The sequence below is a fragment of the Gekko japonicus genome, unplaced genomic scaffold (assembly GCF_001447785.1).
Source record: "Gekko japonicus isolate JY-2015 unplaced genomic scaffold, Gekko_japonicus_V1.1 scaffold5, whole genome shotgun sequence".
Lineage (NCBI taxonomy): Eukaryota > Metazoa > Chordata > Lepidosauria > Squamata > Gekkonidae > Gekko > Gekko japonicus.
In genome coordinates, this window is record NW_015168652.1 from 3,164,313 (window position 1) to 3,185,578 (window position 21,266).

At 43.9% G+C, this 21,266-nt stretch overlaps 1 protein-coding gene across 1 annotated transcript in view; it reads right to left on the reverse strand.

Annotated features, from left to right (window-relative positions):
• Positions 1–21,266, reverse strand: part of MAGI2 (membrane associated guanylate kinase, WW and PDZ domain containing 2) — a 959,850-nt gene that overhangs the window by 113,408 nt on the left and 825,176 nt on the right. Inside the window, exons 13-14 of the mRNA XM_015415060.1 lie at positions 14,965–15,006; positions 871–962 (exon numbers count right to left, since the gene is read on the reverse strand). Of these exons, the coding sequence (XP_015270546.1) occupies positions 871–962; positions 14,965–15,006 (134 nt within the window). The remainder of the gene's footprint in view (positions 1–870; positions 963–14,964; positions 15,007–21,266) is intronic.

The following is a 21,266-nucleotide window of genomic DNA, read 5'->3' on the forward strand; positions in this document are numbered from 1 at the left end:
GTCAGATGTACAAGCTTCATATTTAGAGACTGCCCATGCATCTCACCATGGAGATGTGTGAGGTTTGCAGAACAAAGAAATGTAACAAAACCAAACCAAAAAGCACTAAACAGTTTTGCTTCATATTCCCTCTGTGTTTAGTAACATCTGAAGCCTTAATCTCAGTGTCCCTGTTTTATATTGGGTCCTTAAAGGACTATGCATGGTAATTATGCAATTGTGAATATATTAATAATACTTTCTTCTAGTTGTGATATACCATAAACCACATTTCCTTAAATCTTACACTTATTTTGCAGAATTATCCTGGGAAGGGAATGGAAAGCATAATCATTCTATTTTGATGCCATGTTCTTTCAGTGTATGACTAATGGATGTTATTATGTTGTACATTTCAGAATGGAATGCAAACCATTTTAGGAGATTATGGTGACTGCTTTCCACAAATCAATTATATTAACAATAATTTCAAATTGCAAAGTTGCTATGTTTAGCACGTAAGTATTGTTTCATGCTGCATACCAAAACAGCAATAGTTTATTTACACAAACTATGAATGTGATTTTTTTGCCCTTACAGAAATGCACTGATCTTCCACCATAGCCAATCGTGTCCTGCAAGACAGTAACTGAAACATGCCAGGAAAAAATTGAGCCCTGTAAAAAATTAGATTTTTGAAGACTTAATCCAGACTGAGGCACAATGACTGTTTTGTGATGGAGAGGCTGATAGCTCGGGAGACCTGTCTTTTTCAGTGTCTGAACATGAAAAAGTGCCATTCCAATATGATCCTGATATGAAGTGATATTTTTCTGACAGCTCAAAAGAGAGTGAAGTTGTGAAGTGGAAAGTCATGAAGAAACAACTTACGGGCTGTCCAGGTTCATCTCCTCCAAGAATTCTGAAGCCAAAACCAGATTCCATTCTCCGAAGATGAACATCCAAATCCTTATAGTCTGGACCTGGTATAAAATAAGAAGTTGTTGAGTTGAAATACATTTGAAACTTTTTCTCCCATAACAAACATAGGTTCTTTGTGTGTAGTTCACTGACAGAGCAATCCTATGCAGATCCATTGACTTCAATGGACTTAAGTACCTCAGAATTACCTACAAGAACATATAGGGTCATACCAGTTTGGTGTACTGGTTAAGAGCACAGACTCTAACCTGGGAGAACCGGGTTTGATTCCCCACTCCTCCACATGCAGCTACTGGTGTGACCCTGGGTCAGTCATAAGTTCTTTCAATCCAGGGCAGTTTTCGAAAGAGCTCTCTCAGCCCCACCTACCTCACAGGATGTCGGTTGTGGGGAGGGGAAGGGAAAGGAGATTGTAAGCCACTCTGAGACTCCTTCGGGTAGCGAAGGGCAGGGTACAAATCCAATATCATCATTTTTTTCTTCCTCTTCTTCCCAGCCAACTTTTTAACTCAATGTCACCTAATTCCCCTTGTTACTTCAGCACCCATCACACCATGATGGTGCCATGCCAACCAGCTCAGGGTTTTTGACAGCCAAAGGGGACTAACTTTTCTCCAAATCAATGGTGGAAAAGCTGGTAGGATTCAACCCATAGACTTTTCTCACTGCTGTTTTACATAATATTCCATCATAATGAACAGCACTTGTTCTATAAGGCTGTGGTCACATGGCAAGCATACCGCGATTTGTTCTCGCTGTAGATTTGATCAAGGATATTTCAAAGCAGGTTTAGATGATCACACATCCCTTGCCCAACCACTTGCTTTGTGCGACATTGCTCCAGGCACTGTCCAGACAGCTGCACCACCCAAGTGGCGGCATGGCACAATTAAAAAAAAAAATACTTTGCGCATTCGCACAACAGCAACTACTGGAAGAAGGATGTTCAAACAACCTAATCACAATCATTGCGAGAGAGGGCTGTCCAGATAGGCAAAATAGCAGAAAGTACTTGATTTTCCCCGGTGTCGGAAAACTCGCTAGGGAACCGGGAGGATTGCTCGAGTGATCCCACTTCGGTGCGGGAGACGGATGTGGGCGTCTGATCAGCAATTTAAATGCATGAAGGAACAGTGGTGAAGCCTGATCAAAATGACAGTGTGACCACAGCCTAAGATACCAATGTTTGGTGGTTTATGAAGCTATTTGCAAATATTCGATCTTGATAGAATAAAATACAAATAAAAGCATGATGTCCTCACTGCCAACTCCTCAGCCTTGAGAAAGTGTCTGTAACCTTGCCTGCTGACTGAATTGAATATGTGGAATAAACAGGCTTCATAAAAATAATTAGATTTACTTCAGCACAGTTGAACTAGAAAGCTAATACATTAACATATCAGTTTGGTATGACTTCTTTTAAGAATGACCACGATCACTATCACCATAGTCCAGGGATACTCTTGGAACTAGTCCTACTGCTGGATAAGCTGTTGGCAGTTCTGGTCGAGTGCCTTTTGCCAGCTTTGACTGGCTAGCTGGCTGCTGCAGCCTTTCCTGGGAAGAAAAGGTATGGGCACTGTGGTGCATGCCTTGGTTACATCTAGATTAGACTACTGCAGTACACTCTACATAGGGCTGCTCTTGAACAGTGTTTGGAAACATCAATTGATTTAGAATGCTGCAGCCAGGATATTAACTAAAGTGGGCCACAGGGACTCCAGACTAGGGTTGCCAGCTCTGGGTTGGAAAATTCCTGGAGATTTGGGTAGTGGAATCTGGTGATGGTGGGGATTGAGGAGGGGAGGGACTTTAGCAAGATATAATTCCATAGGATCCTCCTTCCAAAGCAGCGATATTCTCCAAGGGAACTGATCTCTTTTGCCTGGAGATCAGTTGTAATCCTAGGAGACCTTCAGCCACTGTACTGCAGTTAGCAACCCTACTCCAGTCTTGGCCCATCTAGACTGGTGACTAATTTGCTTCTGGGCACAATTGATCTTCAAAGCCCTAAATGGTTTGGGATCAACATACCTAAAAGACCACCTTCTCCCTTACAAACCACTGCTTTGGAGGCCCTGCTTCATGTGCCTCCCCCACTGAGGAGATCCAGGAGAGTGCCTTCTTGCTCATGGTACCAAAACTCTGGAACTGTCTCCCCAGGGAGACTCATCTATTCCCTTCTGTTGCTCTCTTCTGCCAGAAGGTGGAGTGTTGTTTTGTCTGGCATTCCACCAGTGATCCCTCCTTCCTGACCAATGATTAAATTGTTTTTATGTCTTTGTGTGTTATTTCAGCTCTGTTTTTAATTATTTTAAAGATGTATGCTTTTGTATGGGGATTGGTTTAAAATGGCTTTAAGATGTGATTTTATCATATATGCTTTAACTTGTTATCCACCTCGGTGGCCCATTTGAGGGCATAAAGGTGGGATAAAATTTTGTAAACCAAATATTTATTTTATTTATTTTTTATTTATTCAATTTCAATTTATTACAGGTCTTTATGACCGAAGTCTTGACCAAGAGGATACCAAAGGGGGATAAAATAGGTACATAAAATAGACATAAATATGTCAAGGTACATAATAACAGTCACATAAAACCCAGGCTGAGTCCAGAGATTAAAAATTACCTAACTACACTTGGGGCGGAGCCAACTAACTAAAATCATCCGAAGATTAAAAATCGGTGTCGAAGTTTTTAGAAGTGCTGGACTTTTCAATGCTTCTTGAGAGCAGCCACCTTAGCCAGGAACCGCGCCACGTTAGCTGTTATCAGTCCATCGGCATTTGAGTCAGATAACAGTACTGAGAGCACCCAAGGTTGCGCGGGAAGATTCATCTTCGTGAGAATAGGAGAGATATAAGTGCCTCTAACTTGAGTCCAGTGGGGACAGCGAAATATCAGGTGATCTAAGGTTTCAATTTCGCCAGAATTGCACAGACAAAGGCGATCTGAGTAAGAAAGGCCTCCAAATCTTCCCAGAGTTACCATTGTTGGAAATACATTTAAGCGGGCCAGCATAAAGGCGCGGCGGTGAGATGGAATTGATAACGTTGAATAAAAGTCAGGAAATCTCTCTGGAGGGGACAACCCCAAAGCCAACGGAGAGCAGGTGCGTCTTGCCCTGGCCACGGTGCTGGCCCAATCCAACTGTTTAAGTTTCTTCAAGGTTTCCTCAAGCTGAGAGGGCATCAGCTCTTCGTTAGGTGAGGACATCGGCACTCCCAATGTCCTGAGTTTACCAGCAAGAAGGGACAACCAAGGGTTGGATGTCGTGTCCTTTAAGATGGAACGAAGAAAGCCGGCCTGGGGGTGATGACTTGGGTCAGATAACTTAAATCTCAACTTGAATGCCCTCTTCCAAGCACGTGCTTCAAGCGAAGATTGAACCAGTTCCATACGAAGGACAGTCCCAGCAACACACCGTGGCGTTCCAGTAATTCTCCTAAGGAAGGAGTTTAGCTGGGAATCCAATTTCTCATCCACGCCAGCAATCCAGATTTCTACACCGTATAAAATTTGGGAGACCACCTTCGCATTGTACACCTCGATGGCCGGGGGAATCCGCTTAGCCCCCTTTGTACGGAAGAATTTCTCAACCAGTGCCGTGGCGAGTCTGGATGACTTCTTAACGTATGTCAGATGAGCGGACCAGGATAGATTGTAACTAAAAACAATACCTAGGTATCGGAAGGAGGAAACCCATTCTAGTTGGCCATTCCCAACTTTAAAATACAGAGGACCTCTTCTTCTCTTGACAGAGAAGCGAAGAACCTTGGACTTTGCATAATTCACGATAAGCTCTTCTTGTTTGCAATAGTCCAAAAAGGCATTGACAGTAGACCTCAGTCCAACTTCAGATGTTGCCAGCAAAACAGCATCGTCAGCATAAAGTAAAAGTGGTATAGGAAGACCAGCTAAATACGGAGGATGTCTGGCTCTCATTTTAAGAAACGGCACCAAATCATTAATATAGATGTTAAACAGGCAGGGGGCCAACAAACATCCCTGTCTAACTCCCTTCTGCACTGGAAAGGAGTCTGTCCTGACTCCTGAAGAATTCACTCGAACCGAGGCAGATGTTTTAGAATAGAGAGCCATAATCAATCCCAGTAGTCTGCGGTCAATATTGGTGTTCAATAACTTCTCCCACAATCTGCGACGAGAGATGGAGTCGAAGGCAGCCCTCAAATCCATGAAGGCCGCATAGAGACAACCTCTTGGACGCAAGGAATACTTGCTGGCAAGATGGAGAAGCGTCAGACAATGGTCTGTAGTAGCGACACCCTGTCGAAAGCCACACTGTTCAGGAAAAAGGAACCTCTCTTCATCAAGCCATTTCTGGAGTCTCTCCTGAAGGAGTGCAGAGTAGATCTTCCCAGGGGTAGCAATAAGGCTAATCGGTCTATAATTCCCTGGGTCGTTGGTATCCCCACCTTTGTGGATAGGTACCACAGTAGCTGTCTTCCAAATATCGGGGATATTAGCTGACTTGTTGATATCCGAAAACAGGTGGGCCAAGCGATGAGCCCACCATTCGGGATTCACCAAAAATAGTTCTAGAGGTATAAAATCCGGGCCCACCGCTTTGCCACGCTTCATCTGATTAAAACGTTCAAGTACTGACTCTGGAGAGACCCGCTCCCAGTCCGGAGCAGAGATCAACACCTCATCAATTTCCTTCTCATCGACAGGGCATTCTGAGGATTGGTACAAAGCTGCAAAATGCACCCTCCATCTGGCTGGGGAAATTGTTGTCACGATGTCAGCCTGACGTCCTGGTCTAACAAGCCTCCAAAAGGCCTTCACATCCCTGGACTCCAAGATGGTAGCAAGAGATTCCCAGTCTTGAGTGGCCATGGCTTCCTTTTTCACTCGAATTAGGTCCTTAAAAACTTTTTTGAGAGAAAAAAATCCAATCAAGTCCTCAGGTCTCCTAGTAAGTCTAAAACGCCGCAATTTTACTCGAATGGCCTTCTTGGCCAACCTACATTCGGCATCAAACCAGTGATTTGGATGACTTTCTGGCATCCTCCGCTGGTCCTCAGAAACCCGCTTAACTGAGGAACAACTATCCACAAAAAAGTTAAGAAGGTCAAGGTAAAGTATAGATTGCAGCTGGGAGGGATTTATCAGAGAGGGAAACTCAGGGAAATTACCAGAGTCCAGGCGATCTTGAATCTCAGCCACCTGCAAAGCATCCACTGGTGGGTTCCTCCGAGCACATCTAATCCACTGTATAGCATCTCCGCTGGACTTTATCACAACTGCCTCCCCTAAGTGACCAGTGGGAATGTTTAGAGAAAGAGACAGTGGAAGATGATCACCCCCTAGGTAGTCTCCAACGACAAACTCTTGCACCAAGGGGAAAAATTCTTGAGATATTAAAAGAAAATCAATAACACTAGAACCCTTTGGGGTATAACACGTAAAATCACCTGGTATATCCGGAAAAACTACACCATTTAGGAAAACCAGATTCTGCATTAACGCCATCATAGCTAGCCATTTGCCAGCTAGATTGACCTTCAGGTCCTTGGAGACACGAGAAAACCAAGGAGGGGGCAAAACTAAGTCGTCCAGGTCACCCACCAAGGACAACAATTGGGCATCAGAGGCACCAATCCTAGCATTCAAGTCCCCTCCCACGAGTATCATAGCGGCGGGATAAGTCTGCTGAAGCTTCTCAACCGTTCCTTCCAACTCACTCCAGTGCTTTTCAATCTCTTCCTCTAGTAAAAGCGGGGGGATATAATTGTTCACCAGAAGTATGGTATGATCAGAGGAAGTCAATTTCAAAATAATCACCATCCGATAAGGTGAAGACATCAGAAGAGAACACATAGTCAGTGGCAAGTTGTTGGAGATCAAGCACGCCACACCGGCCCTGGGACGTCCAGGGCCGGAACCCTTAATTGCAGAGGAAGAAAAGGCCTGAAAACCAGCCACGTTTAGAGCCCCAGTGGACCAGGTTTCCTGTAACATAACAATGTGGTATTTCAGAAATAACTCAACAATAGAACAATCGTGTCTCTTTGCCTTCCACCCATTCACATTCCAAGAGAGAATCTGAAGCTTCTGAGTACTGAATTGTCAATCTGTCTTAGATTTGGCCCCGGTTCTCTCTACTTGGTCTGATACAGAGGTTGGATTTGAAGGGAGGCTTGTTATCTCCTCCACTCCCGAATCACAGAGAATGCAGCCATTTACAGGGAGCAAAGTCGGATTCTGCAGATGACGGAACCTCCGCTCGGCATCATCTATGAATGCGAGAGACTGCTGCAAGGTAGCTTCTTGTGGAAAGTTTCCACCGGTCGATTGTTCCCTCATATCGGATCCCATTGTCAATGGGGGGCCACCCCAAGAATGGTGAACCATGGCTGTGCACACCGATTGATGGGAAGTCGGGCCTCCAGAGTTAGCCTCAGTGTCGTGCAGGGCCTCACTTGCTCTAGATGGCAGATTTGCAGAGCCGTGCACTTGTGAATGGATATCCTGGTTGCAAACATTAGATCTCTTGTCCAAGACTTGTACTGAGGTCAAGACGTCATGCATATACTTGATATTCTGTAATATCGCCTCTTGCCCCAATGTGGATGGCTTCTCTGCGATCTTGCCATCTTCTACATTCCTGATGTCAAAAAGAGAGCTACCAGCCTTTCCCACTTCCAGAGTCTCCCTCCTGTTCTCCTGAACCGACTCCTTCATCTGAGATTCCACAGACAGGTCTTGAAAGGACCGAACCACCACTTGCCGAAAAACTCTTTGTGATCTTATCCTAAAAGACTTGAGCCGGGCACTGTTACCAAAAAGTAATTGCGGAATAAACTTAGAGGCAAAGGTAAGGGTGACTTTCATATGCTCTTTAGACTGGGAAACCAGCTGTGTATACTCTAAATCGACCTTCTTCAGAGGGATATCTAAAATTTGGCTTAGAAAACGTTCAGCCGAACGCTTAGATCTCCAGTTCATAAGCTGTCCCCTCCAAGGATGAATAATAAGTGTGACTTGATGTTGTTGAAGGATAGTAGAGAAATTGCAGTCGGACTTCCTAGTAAAGGGCTCCTCTGCACTCAGACCCTGTGCAGGATTTCTTCCTAATCTTTCACGACTGAAGTTAGTTGTATCATGGCCAGCAAATTTAATCTGCTCCCCTAGTTCTGCAATCTTAGACTCCATTCCTCTAACAAGAGAGATCAAAAACTGCAGCGTCTCGCCCACCAGTAAGCATTGCTTAGCAAAAAGGGCACCCCACACCCTTCCACTATTACCCCTAACATCAACCCCAAAGAATAGTGTTGGTTCCGTTTGAGTTGACCTGTCTACTCCTAGACAAGGACACTGGGTAGAGACAAAAGGAGGATCTAACGAGTCATTCACTGCCTGCGGGAAGCCCCTTATCCCAGGGGAGGAAGAGTCAGCCTGGTTGTTAGTATCCTGAGCCAATATCTTATCATAATGTGTGGCAATAAGCCACCTGTCCAAAGATTCTGTCCATTTAATTGCATATTTCTTTTTATGAGGTGGGGAGACCTCTGGGACCCCCACAATCCTAGACCTTTTCCCCATACTAGAAACCTTGGCAAAACTACTACAAAAATACTGGAAGAGTACAACTAAACCATGAGTAGTATAATGTTTCTTTTCGCAATTTGGCCAAACGATCCAGCTGGTGCTGCTAATTAGGCATGGTAAGTAGAGGCAGAAAACGCTGACACACCCAGAGGCAGAAGATACCGTCCTTCCGTTTCAAACTTCCCAGCAAGCAAACAGCGGCAGAAAAAGTCCTCTTTCCTTCAGCAAGTAGATAATGAAATAACCTTACCAAGACTTGCAGCTAAAAGTTTCCGTCTGTCCGTGATAAGGGTAATCTGCTACAACTGCAGACTGCAGACTGCTTAACAAGCTTGAATCCTTCCTTGCTCACTCCCACCTTAACTCCAAGGCTAAACAGCAATTTCCAGCCTCACAAAATTCTTGCAAGTTCAATCAAGGTTCGGGAATGAGGTGGGAAACAAAAAACAGTTCTCTTGTTGAGCCAAATGATGAGGAAATAGAACCAAAAGAAGAAACTTGCCAGGAGCAGAAAAACACACGTCCAAGCTAGCTGATATCAGGCTCTGCCCTCAACAGGAGATTAAGCAAAATCAAAAAAATATGGAACGCTTCACGAATTTGCGTGTCATCCTTGCGCAGGGGCCATGCTAATCTTCTCTGTATCGTTCCAATGTTAGTATATGTGCTGCCGAAGCGACTTGTATCCCGCCCTACACATAGTGTCTCAGGGCGGCTAACAAATAAGGTTTTAAAAAATATAGGACAATAAAACAAATTTACATAACATATTAAAAACGGTGCTGCAATAAATTACTTAAAATACCCAAGATGCGCAACAATCGCATTGATGGCAAATTTTCTTAAAAAACATGAGTGCCAGGCTCAATCAGGCGACACCCACCGCTCCCTCACACTGCGATAGGTGGAAGATGGCATCTCGGTGATGGAATAGTGGCGGTGGCGGCTCCTACTCGAAGGCCTGGCGGAAGAGCTCCGTCTTGCAGGTCCTGCAGAACTGTACAAGGTTCCGCAGGGCCAATAAAATAAATATTAATATTACTATTTAAAAGCTACAGGCGATGGCCAACTTTAGATGTGAGGGCAGCCGATTCACATGTTTCAACCTGGGTTTGAACTCTGCACAAAAAAGAGAGCGGACAAGAGAGGGGTCTGATCTTAACTATCAAAGGGCTGTATGAGTGGAGGGTGATGACTTATACACATGAACACATATGAAGCTGCCTTATACTAAAACAGGCCCTTAGTCCATCAGGGTCAGTATTGTCTACTCAGACTGGCAGTGGCTCTCCAGGGTCCCAGGCTGAGGTCTTTCACATCACCTCTTACCTGATCCTTTCAATTGGAGATGCCGGGGATTGAATCTGAGACCTTCTGCATGCAATGCAGATGCTCTGCCGCTATCCTACAGTCCTTCCCCATACTTCTATATGGGCTGAATCCTTTCAAAGCTCATGAGAACTACTCTGAAGCTGCACTAGGTAGAGTTCAAGGGGATATTAACATTATTCCAGCTGTTAAGAAACATCTTTTGATTCAGGATAGAACTAGAATTACCACGCTTATTACAGCCATACCTAATTCATAATGCAATCCTAAACAGAGTTATATCCCCCTAAGTTCATTGACTTCAATGGATTGAAAAGGGTGCAACTCTGTTTAGGATTGCACTGTCAGGGTCTAACAAGGTTCTAGCTCTCCCAGAGGTGGTCAGTCTGTGTTGTACCCTTCACTGTTATGCAATGCTCCCCTATAATTAAAAAAAATATATCCTGAATGGAGTCTAGAACTTCTCCCTTTGACATAGCATTTTATTGTGTATGCTACTTTTTAATGGAGAAGTATTGCACCATACGAGCCCTACCTGCAGTCTGGAACAATATCGTGCTGACACAGATTTGCTACCCTAGTGAGACCTCAGTCCTAGCTATGCCCCGATATAAGAACAATCATAACTAGGAGATTCCCCTGGCTCAGTTGCTAACATCTACGTTAAGTCCAGAATGAAAACACTCCAAGGCACAAAACCTGCCTGTGCTAATAAATACATATGCTTGGAAAGGTCAGAAAACAGCTTGCCCTTCCCCATACGACTATCTTGTGTCATCTCAAAGGGAGGACCCATTTCACACTCTGAAAGTTTTCATGTCCTCTGCTGATTTTTCTCATAGAAATGCCCGCTCAGTTTTGGCTTCAATAACAGAAGCAAGCCTAGTTAGGGGGGAAAAAACATTTGTGGACAAGCACTGTGGACATTAGAAGGCTTTAGTGCCCCTTATCTGTACACAAAGTTAACAGAAGATTGCTGCCACAGAACTTCTATGTGACTGTGGCCAATGCAGCTTTATACAGAGAGAACTGCTACCTTCCTGGTTTTTTTAAAATTTAATCTTAAAGCTAATTTCTGTGTGCGTGTGTGTTTTGTGTGCCTACCTGGAAGTCATGGTGACTTCTGGTGACCCCTACTGGGGGCTTGGATGCTTTCCAAGCCAGTTTGTTGTAGTGGTTAAGTGCACAGACTCTAATCTGGGAGAACCGGGTTTGATTCCCCACTCCTCCACTTGCACCTGGCTGGATGACCTTGGGCAAGCCATAGCTCTGATAAGAGCTGTTCTTGAAAAAGACCGGTTTCTGTCAAGAGTTCTCTCAGCCCCACCTACCTCACAGGGTGTCTGTTGTGGGGAAGGGAAGGGAAAGGAGTTTGTAAGCCGCTCTGAGACCCCTTTGGGTAGTGAAGGGCGGGGTATAAATCCAATCTCCTCCTCCTCCTCCTCCTCCTCCTCCTCCTCCTCCTCCTCCTCCTCCTCCTTCTTCCAGAGAGGTAGCTTAATTAGGCTGCCTCTGCATCCCGCCTCTGGTATTCCTTGGAGGTCACCCTTCTAAGTACTTGCTAGAGTTGGCCTTGCTGAGCTTTTGAGATCTGACAAGATGGGATTGCCTGGGCTATCCTGGTCAGGGATGCTACCTTCCTGTTTTGTTGGGTCTCAAAGATGCCTCAGATGCACTGGACATGCTTGAAAATGTGAAGTTTTTATAAATGCTAACCATTTCATACAAATGAGTATGGCCATTGGCTAATATGTGCAATATTGCAGCGAGGCCTGCAAATTTTCAACAAAATGGACTTCTAAGAAGAAAAGCTGAGAACCACTTAACAAGCTGTTGCAGAGATTTCTTCATTTCTTGAGATTCACAGATGTGTAATCTCCAACTAACTAACAACCCTGACAGACTAATTACTCCTTCATCAGCATTCTGTAGCAGAGATAATGTTCCACATAAGATGGGAGGCAGAAAATTACATTTCTGAGTGCTCCCTGATATTGAAAAAAAACAAGATCAAACAGGCCAATCAGAGAAAAATGCCCCCTCTTGGGAGAAAAGTCTCTGGTGTGCCAGTTTCCCTCTCATAGGGAGCTTTTATCTAATGTCAGGATGCCATACTATAAAGTACTGAGGCTGATGCGTTGAAGAGTGATTACAGCTCATACTTTATTTAGTTACAGTCAGATCTTGAGATGATTTAGCCAGCTCACAGGCCGGCTTATATTCCCGAATCACACCACACCCACACCAGTGATAGGGTATTTACAGTGCACCCCTAGACCCACAGTTCCCTTCTAGGATCCTAGCCTCCCGATAGGTGCACACTAGGATCCATTCAGGCTATTGTCTTTGGAGACGAAGCTCAGGCCCTTCGCCTGACCACGTGTTGTCCTGACCGCGTGTGCGTACCTGCCTGGGTACACAACACATACTATGTTTATAAAACTGAAGTTGGAAGTGATTCACTCCTGGAACAACTGTACTAAGGCTGCGGTCACACGCAACATTAGCCACGCAAGAGATACGGAAGACAAGCGGAGTTTCTGGTCGCGATCTCACCAGCACATCTGGGAAGCGTAGCGCTTCCGTGGCACAACTGAGGCTTCCTGCCGAAAAAGCGCAGCAAAAAACTAGTACATTGGAGGTACTAGTTTCCAGAAACTGCGGGGCAAGGGCGGGCGTCTGATCGCGTTTCCAGTGGCATCCGGCGCCCGCCCATGTCCCCTTGCGGAAAAGGGTTTTTTTTCCCCCAAGTCTCCGTGGATGCGCACACGCACCCAACGGAGCATGCGCATTCGTAGTGTACACAAAAAAAGAAAACCGGTTTGCCGTGCTGTGCGCTTCTTCATTGCGCGCAGGCGTGTGTTGTGATCGGCACCTCTCCCTACCCACGGAAGCTCCACAGTACCTCCACAGAACCTCCACAGTAGGTCTGATCGCTTTACTGCATGTTAGTTTGCCCCGGGGCAAACAGCCACACTTCTCTTCTGCAGTTTCCTGCTCGTGTGGCAGGGGCCTAAGGAGTATTGCCAAATGTGTTGATCAACCCAGTGTCGGCACAATACGTTCACAATACTGATGTTCCACACGCGACCACTTCACAATTTTCTAAATTGGTTCTTCTTGGCTTCCTTCATACTACATTGCAGCCTACAATTGTAAAATGTGAAAAGCATCATTCTTGGAAAACCCTTATCCTTTAGATCTAGCAAAGGAACCACTACAGTATTGTTGTTAGCTTACCTTTGCTTTTCCCACTTGATAATTAATAATTCTTATATGCTAATGCTGCAGAGTAACAGGGGCTGAGAGAGGACAAAAAGAGCCGCAAAGAAAACCCACACAGATTTTCCAGGAAATATTTCAGTAAAGGAATCCAGCCTTTTGAATCACCAGTCTTCCATATAGATTAAGATGGGTAGCCATGTTTGTCTGTCTCTAGTAGTAGAAAAGAGCAAGAGTCCAGTAGGACTCACAAAAGCTCATACCCTGCCACAAATGTTGTTAGTTTTTAAGGTACTACTGGTCTCTTGCTCTTTTCTACTACTATAGTCTTCCACATGTTCTATTTCATAGGAAATATTCCAAACACTCTGGAGAATTTTTTATTATAGTTCTGCTCCTATCCATAAAATTCAAACTGAAGTATTCTGCAGTTTCTGTTAGTCGTGGGGCTGTTCAAGGAGGGAGAGGGTGTTTAAGGGAGAAGGTGTTCAATCATTCAGCTTCCACTCGGTTTACCTGTCCAGCATTAGGTCTTTTTAGCTTTAAATGTTAATAACAAAGAAAGGACTCCAGATTCATGAGGCTGCATGAGCTTGCCATTTGCATTTTATGGATGGAATGAGATGCATAACATTCATCTCATCTATCTGAGCCCAGAGTGGATTGAAAAACTATTTTTAATAATACTGGCTTTTGAACATGCCTTATACCGAGTTAGTTAATTGGCTCATCTAGTTCAATAATGTACATTTTGATTGGCAACAGATCTCCAGGATGATAAGCCTCCCGGTCCTCTTGAAGGAAGTAGGAGGGGGTGGTGAGCCATTGGGGGCTCAGCATGGGAGCGCTGGCCAATTGAGAGCCAGGTCTGGTGGCGGCCACTCTCCTTCCTTAGTACGGCCCAGAGCGAGTTCCCCACCCACCTGCCCTCTTTTTAGACCGTGTGGGATTAGGTAGTCACCGGTTTCAGGGCTGAGAAGGAATGAGGTATAAATAAGCCTGGTAAAGCTGGTTAGACCCTAACTGGGAAGGTGGGAAAAGTATGGGTTGAGGGAATTTTGAGTTGGCAAGCACCCTGAGATATCAGCAATGGGGGGGGGGTCCTCAAATTGGGTATCTATGGGCTTTGCAGTCAGGGTGACTCAGTTGGGGGCCTCTTCAGGGTTGGGGGAGCATATGCCAAGCCTTAAAGCTTTGCAGTTGTGGGGTAGAATGTGCCCTCCCTCCCCATGTGGACCATGACGAGTAAGGTCCAGAAGAATCTCGGGCCTGGCTCTGAGCCAGGGTAGGAGGCTTGCTTTGCAAGCACAATGCAACCCATGCTTTAATGTGTTAATGATGGTACAGATCAGCCTATGTATAAATAAAAGTCCCAGTTTAACCCATAACCTGTGTGGTGTTTCTTTTGAGGGGTGGGTGGGCAAGGCATTTCTTAACATATTTAAAGGGAAATGCCTGGGATTCCATACAAAGCATGTGCTTTATCATTGCAAGCTTTTTGCATGCAAAACATGCACTCTATTACTGAGCCATGGCCCTTCCTCTAAAGTGCATTCCTCCAAGGATGGCTGGAATCCTTGTCTAGGAGATTTTTCATGTGCAAAGGTGAGCATTAAAGGCTATGACCTTATGTTTTTAATGTTACTAGTGTAATGGAAATGAAGGACAAAATGATAGACTGTGCTTGATGATATGTTTCTGTGATGGATAAAAAAATAAAAGGAACAGGTACTCCTTCTCATGCTGGGTGTGTATACTAGAAGACTCTCTGTCTAATTAAGCACAAGAAGAAAAGGCCATATTATGCAGACTGGGTCATACCCCTGAGGCGTGATTAAAAGCAGAAGTGTCACTTAGACATAAAACAGAGAACAGTTCTTTTACTGCACAATGAAAGCTGAAGTTGACTTGCCAGCAAAACCCATTCGAAAACCACTCCTGGATGGCATTTGCTCTGAATAGGAAAATATGGAATTTCGGGTGAAATAAACTTCTCCAGACATTCCAATATGCAGTCCTTGTTTTGGTCTGAAACAACAACCTCTTTCTAGCTGTCACAAAAGAACATTTTTCACCCCATGTCATGTGTCTTGCAGTGGAATCCCTAAGGAGAGTTACACGCTTCTAAGCCCACTGAAGTCAATGGACTTGGAAAGGATTGCACTGCTAGTGGAGCAGGATATGTTCATACAAATCTGGATAAATGCATTGAAGAAAGAAGCCACTTTAAGGACTACAGCTGCTTCTCATCACTATTAGTGCAGTTTGATGATAATTTTTTTGAATGACCACATTTTATTTTCAAATGACAGCCCTAAAGCTTAGTTAAACACTGTGGGTGAAAAACAGTGACCCTTCCAAATGCACTTTTATGGGAGAGAGGATTTGATAGATGTACATATTAACAGCCACACCTGGGCTTGGACAGACTCTTGCACTGAAGCCAGTATTTTGAAAATATTTATGTTGGCAGTCTGGAAGTTTGCCAGCCTGAGGAACTGCCTGAGTATGGACAAACTGAAGACTGATGTCTGAGTAGGAATTCATATAATGAAGATAGATCTGGAAACAGACACAGGACTTCCTGCAGCAGAAAAATGAGGCCCTCTTCTGTTCTAATTTCTCTTAATTTCTACTGGACACGCAAACATTGCAAAGAGGGGGTCTATAAATATATTAAAAGAAATAAAAGATGCTCCCAGGATATTATATTTGGTATTGTAGAGTATTACTTGCATAAATGATAATAAATATTTCTGCACTATATATCCACCTATCTTTTGTTATGACTTAAAAAGTATATTGCATGATTTATTATTCTCTCTTTATAAAACTCCTGCAATCAGGGAGGATAAAGTAGGTGCAACTGCGAGGCTACAGTCTTCGACTGAAATGCTACTGTGCAAGCTAACATGCCTTTTCACATATTACAGAGCACACAGGTTGGGTCTGTTGTCCCCACACTGTGTAAGACATAAGACAATCACATGCAAGTAGTGGGTTCTTCTCAATTCGCATTCATGAGGGGCCTGAAGAGGATCAGGACCACAAGTCTCCCTGGGACTAGTTAAGGCTTAGAAAATGGTTGATTCTCTACCAGAGATGTCTCATCAACTCTCAAGGAATCTGCTGTCATAATGTTATGACCATGTTTGGGATACCAAGAAGCTATAAAATCTTTAAAAATTAACCAAGGAAGAAGTTGGGGGGAAAGGGGCTCAGTGAATGATCTGGGACCAACAGATCTTTCACTGTGTTTAATCTTAATAAGTATTGGTAGACTTGATCAGCAATTCGGATGGGAGATCATTAAGAACCACATACATACTTTTAAAAGAATACTGTTAAATTTCCCTTTTGAAAATATTTTATAGACAGCATTTAATCATAGTAACACAACTGACAGTGTCATTCTAAGCATAGTTACACTGTTTTAAGTCAATTGAAGTTAATGAGCTTAGAATGGTGTAAGTCTGTTTAGGATTGCTCTGTGACTGGTTTAGTAATACGAGACACTATTTGAAGCATGATCTGGTACAGGAGAATAATTTTAAAGATACCAGTGAGCTACACAACTTTAAGTCAAGGCTCTCACTATTATGAAAGGTCTGCACTGGGCCAGATAGCATACATGTTTAAATAGCCATGCAGAAATAGCCCGGGGATCTAGCAATGAATGACAAACAGTACAGAAGTTAGATAGGCTAAACAATCAGTCATAGGATCAATATTTTGAGCAAGACTCCGAGTGTCATATATAATGTATTGTCCCATGCCTTTTAAAAAGTAATATTAGGATCAGTGCACTATATGTGATTGAGGAACTTATTAACTATGGTTTGTATCCAGTGACAAGCAAGCAGAAACATAAATGGTCTTTGCACAGTTCTGCTTGCACAAGATTTTGTACAAAATATAGTACTTAATTTGTTTCACAAGATCTTGTACAAGTAGAAATGGAACAGAATGGAAAGAGAAATTGCTGAATTATAAGTTATTATACCACTTGGAACAAAAACCTTCCCAGGACTCAACAGGGATATTGGTTTCTTATCTCATTACATATGCTAACTCATTCAATCATCACGTATGTATTCTCAACAAGGACTATAAATCCTCTGTATTTTAGTGTATTTCTTTTTCAAAATAGAATACTGAATGTAATGCAAGGAATACTGGGATGTTTTGTTGACATGACACTGCATTCACCTCAAAAAATCCTGTTAAGTGATCTCCATACCTGGGAGGAGAGAATGAGATTCTCGGTTTGCTTCCCACAATTAGAAAAGATACCTTTATACATTTATCAGCTATTTTGACATATTTATTGCTTTACAACTGTTGACCTTATAACCTTAGCTTGTTATTTAGTTCTGACTTTGCATATCTTAAACATAATCATGTAATGTTACATGTTAATTTGCTGCTAAGTCCCTGTCTATAAGTCTGAACCTTACCTATCATTTCAGTGTATTTGAAAAAAGGTGTGCTTTGCACACGAAAGCTCATACCTTGGCCCCGGTCACACGGGAGGTTTTGAGCCAGAAGAGGGACGGATCGGGGGCGCAGCAAACGGGCGCAAGCACACCGCAACATCTGGGAATCGGTGTGCAAACGTCCCCAATCCGTCCCTTCCGGCCTAAAACCCGCTGCAAAAAGAAAAAAAAAACAAGTAAAAGGTAGCGCCAACCTGGAAAGGTGCAGCAAGTGCGGCCATGAGATTGCTGGCGCGCCCATCTGCAGGAGCAATCGAGGCTCCCAGCCGAACTGCGCACGCGCACACATGCGCAGGTTGGCTGCCTCGCTCTCCCTGCAGTGGCTTCCCCCCGGCATCTGATCGTGCCGGGGAGCAACTGTGCGGCGGCTCAGGGGAGCTATCTGATCCCGCCGCCGCGTGTCTCTTTTGGTGCGGCTTTAAAAAGCCGCACTTCGGCCGTTCTTTTCCCCCCCATGTGGCAGGGGCCCTTGAATAAACCTTTGTTGGTCTTAAAGATGCCACTGGTCTCTAAATTTGTTCTGCTGCTTCAGACCAACGTGGCTGACCACCTGGATCTAAGCAGAAATGCTAGTAGGGATGCATCAAGGCTGACTTAGCAAAAGCAGCTACCATGGTCTTTTCTTGCATTTCCGCTTGTGCAAGAGCTCTAATGCAAGTGGAAAGTTTGCACGAGTTCCAACCCTGTGATTTCTAGTTTACATTTCCATTCACTCAACTTTTACAGTGAAAATTCCATTGCAAATGGTCTTCATATCTTCTAAATGAACTTCTGCTACTTTTTGTAAAGTGTGCCGAGTTTACGGAAAGGGACTGCTGCATCCTTAATACAGCCATCAGTTGTCAAACTGACACTTCTGATGAGCACCACTCCTCTGGGGCCTCCTTGCCAGCCAGCCAGCCAGCATGACTGCTTCTTATCTGCCCCACTTTCTCTAGTGCTGATATTGTCATAATCTCATCTGAAAATCCTTTTGGATATATTGTCAGCCCTTATAAGCAACAAAAATATTTTGTCATGATGAGTAACTTTCTGCCAAGATGAACAGAACAGGGAAAAGTTTAGTCTCTGCTTCTTCCATTTTTGTCACCATTTGATATGAATTCTCGGTGATGCCAGGAGAGTCAGTTCTTATTCTATATTCACAAAGCATACAAACTCTTTTTTTTTAAAATCATTGTTCTGGCTGAAAAAAGTACCTTCTGTCAATATGAAGGAGATATGCACAAAGTTTATGCTTTTTCGATGCCAGATTTTACAGCAACCCTTAAAGCCAAAAATCTGAATTATAAATACACGTTGATGGGGTCCGAACTGGCAGAGACTGACCAAGAGAGAGATCTTGGAGCTGTAGTAGATAACTCACTGAAAACATCAAGATAGTGTGCAGCTGCAATAAAAAGGGCCAATGCTATGCTGGGGATTATTAAGAAGGGAACTGAAAACAAATCAGCCAGTATCATAATGTCCCTGTATAAATCAATGGTGTGACCTCATTTGGAATACTGTGTACAGTTCTGGTCACCACACCTCAAAAAGGATATTATAGCATTGGGAAAAGTGCAGAAAAGGGCAACTAGAATGATAAAAGGGTTGGAACACTTTCCCTATGAAGAAAGGTTAAAACGCTTGGGGCTCTTTAGCTTGGAGAAATGACGGCTGAGGGGTGACATGATCGAGGTTTATAAGATTGTGCATGGGATAGAGCAGGTAGAGAAAGAAGTACTTTTCTCCCTTTCTCACAATACAAGAACTCATGGACACAATGAAATTGCTGAGCAGTTGGGTTAGAACAGATAAAAGGAAGTACTTCTTCACCCAAAGAGTGATTAACACATGGAATTCACTGCCACAGGAGGTGGTGGAGGCTACAAGCATGGACGACTTCAAGATGGAATTAGATAAACCTATGAGGCAGAGATCCGTCAGTGGCTATTAGCCACAAGGTATAGATAGGAACTCTGGGGCAAGTGATGCTCTGTATTCTTGGTGCTTGGGAGGGGGCAACAGTGGGAGAGCTTCTAGTGTCCTGGCCCCACTGATGGACCTCCTGATGGCACCTGGTATTTTTGGCCACTGTGTGACAGAGTGTTGGGCTGGATGGGCCATTGGCCTGATCCAACATTGGCTTCTCTTATGTTCTTAACCCTATCATTATCTCAAACTTATTTAAAAAGAAGCAACTGGCTTTGTATTTTTAGAAACCCTAAAAGCAATTTTTCCTAATCAATAAGTTAAAAAAAAATCAATCAGTGGCAAGGTTTCTCTCTATTGCTATGAGTTTTCAAGAATATAAGGTTAAAGCTCTGGCGGGATGACTGTCTTTGTATATTTAAAATCTGTGGTTCCTGTGTTGTTGTTGTTTTCTTTTTCAATCTATGTCAATTTTTCCTAATGGTCCTGTGAAGCGAAGCATCATTCTTACCCCCCCCCCCGGGTTAATGCATAAAGCAATGGGCCTGGCTCATTCTTGCAGGTGTTGTTAATTAAGGGCTTCAGCCTGCCTGGTACCTTATCAGTTCAAGGTCAGAGGAATTACCTTCTCAACCTAGAGCTGGGAGGGGGGGAGATAGGAGCAATGATGTAAGATTCTGGAGAATTCTTCTAAAGGTGTGCTAGGATTGGAGTCACCATCATATGACTTGAGGGGTCGAGAACCATCATTATGATATCCCACTGGGGGCGAGGGTTCCACTCGGAGACTTCATGAGTATAGATCTGGGTCTATGCTTGGCAAATCGCTAAAATCATAGACTATGCTAATTTGAGGTCTGCTTTGGATGCAAGTTTTGCACCACCTGACAAACCTTTTGGAAGTGTTAGGTAGTTGAAAGCTAGCTTTGCTGTTTTGTGTTCTGTATGTCTTTTGATAATCTGTTGGCTATAATCACCATATAGGGATGCTAGTCCCCAGGTGGGGGCAGGGGATCCCCGGATTTTTGGAGCCCCCCCCGATGCCGGCCAGCTGGCCCGTGGGGAAGCCCCACCCCCAACAGTCATCCGTGGCCCCACTTGAAAAGAGCAGGCACCATGCGTGCCTGCCACCCAAGCTGCAAATGCATGGCTTGCAGGACAGGCACATGGGGCACCCACTCTTTTCAGGTTCCCTTGCAACCTGACAGCACACTTTACTGTTTTAAAGGAAAGGGAGCATGAAAAGAAAACGAAGCCAACAAAACAAAGCCAAAAACAAGGAAGGGAACCTCACAATGCCTGTCCCACACACACCCCAGGATCCTGCCTGCACCATTCATCATATTGTCCTGCCACCAAGAGCACTGCTTCTAAATGCAAGTTCAAAAGTAAACACCTGTTCTAGGTTGTCTTACTCATGGAGTAAATTACCCATCATTAAGCAGGCAAATCTAAAGGTTCCTGTGGCTGAGCAAATCTGACAGCTGTATCACCATATGACCTTCTCCAGAAGATGCTGCTACATGAAGATCACATGACAGGGCAGTGTTAAGGCTTACTCAGGTCATAGGAACCCTTGATTAAACCTGCTTTTTGCAGTTGTGTTTGCTCTTGAAAATCTGCATTTTCTTTCTGAATTACAGAAAGAGTGTGGTCAATGCAATATTACCTTCTCTAGACAAAACTGGGGTGGGAGTGTGAGCTGGGAGAAGAAATATAGACATGTAAAAGAAGACATTATAATTGTACATCCCCAATACTTAGTGGATTAGCATGTTTGAAAAACTAGCTCTTTACCTGTACA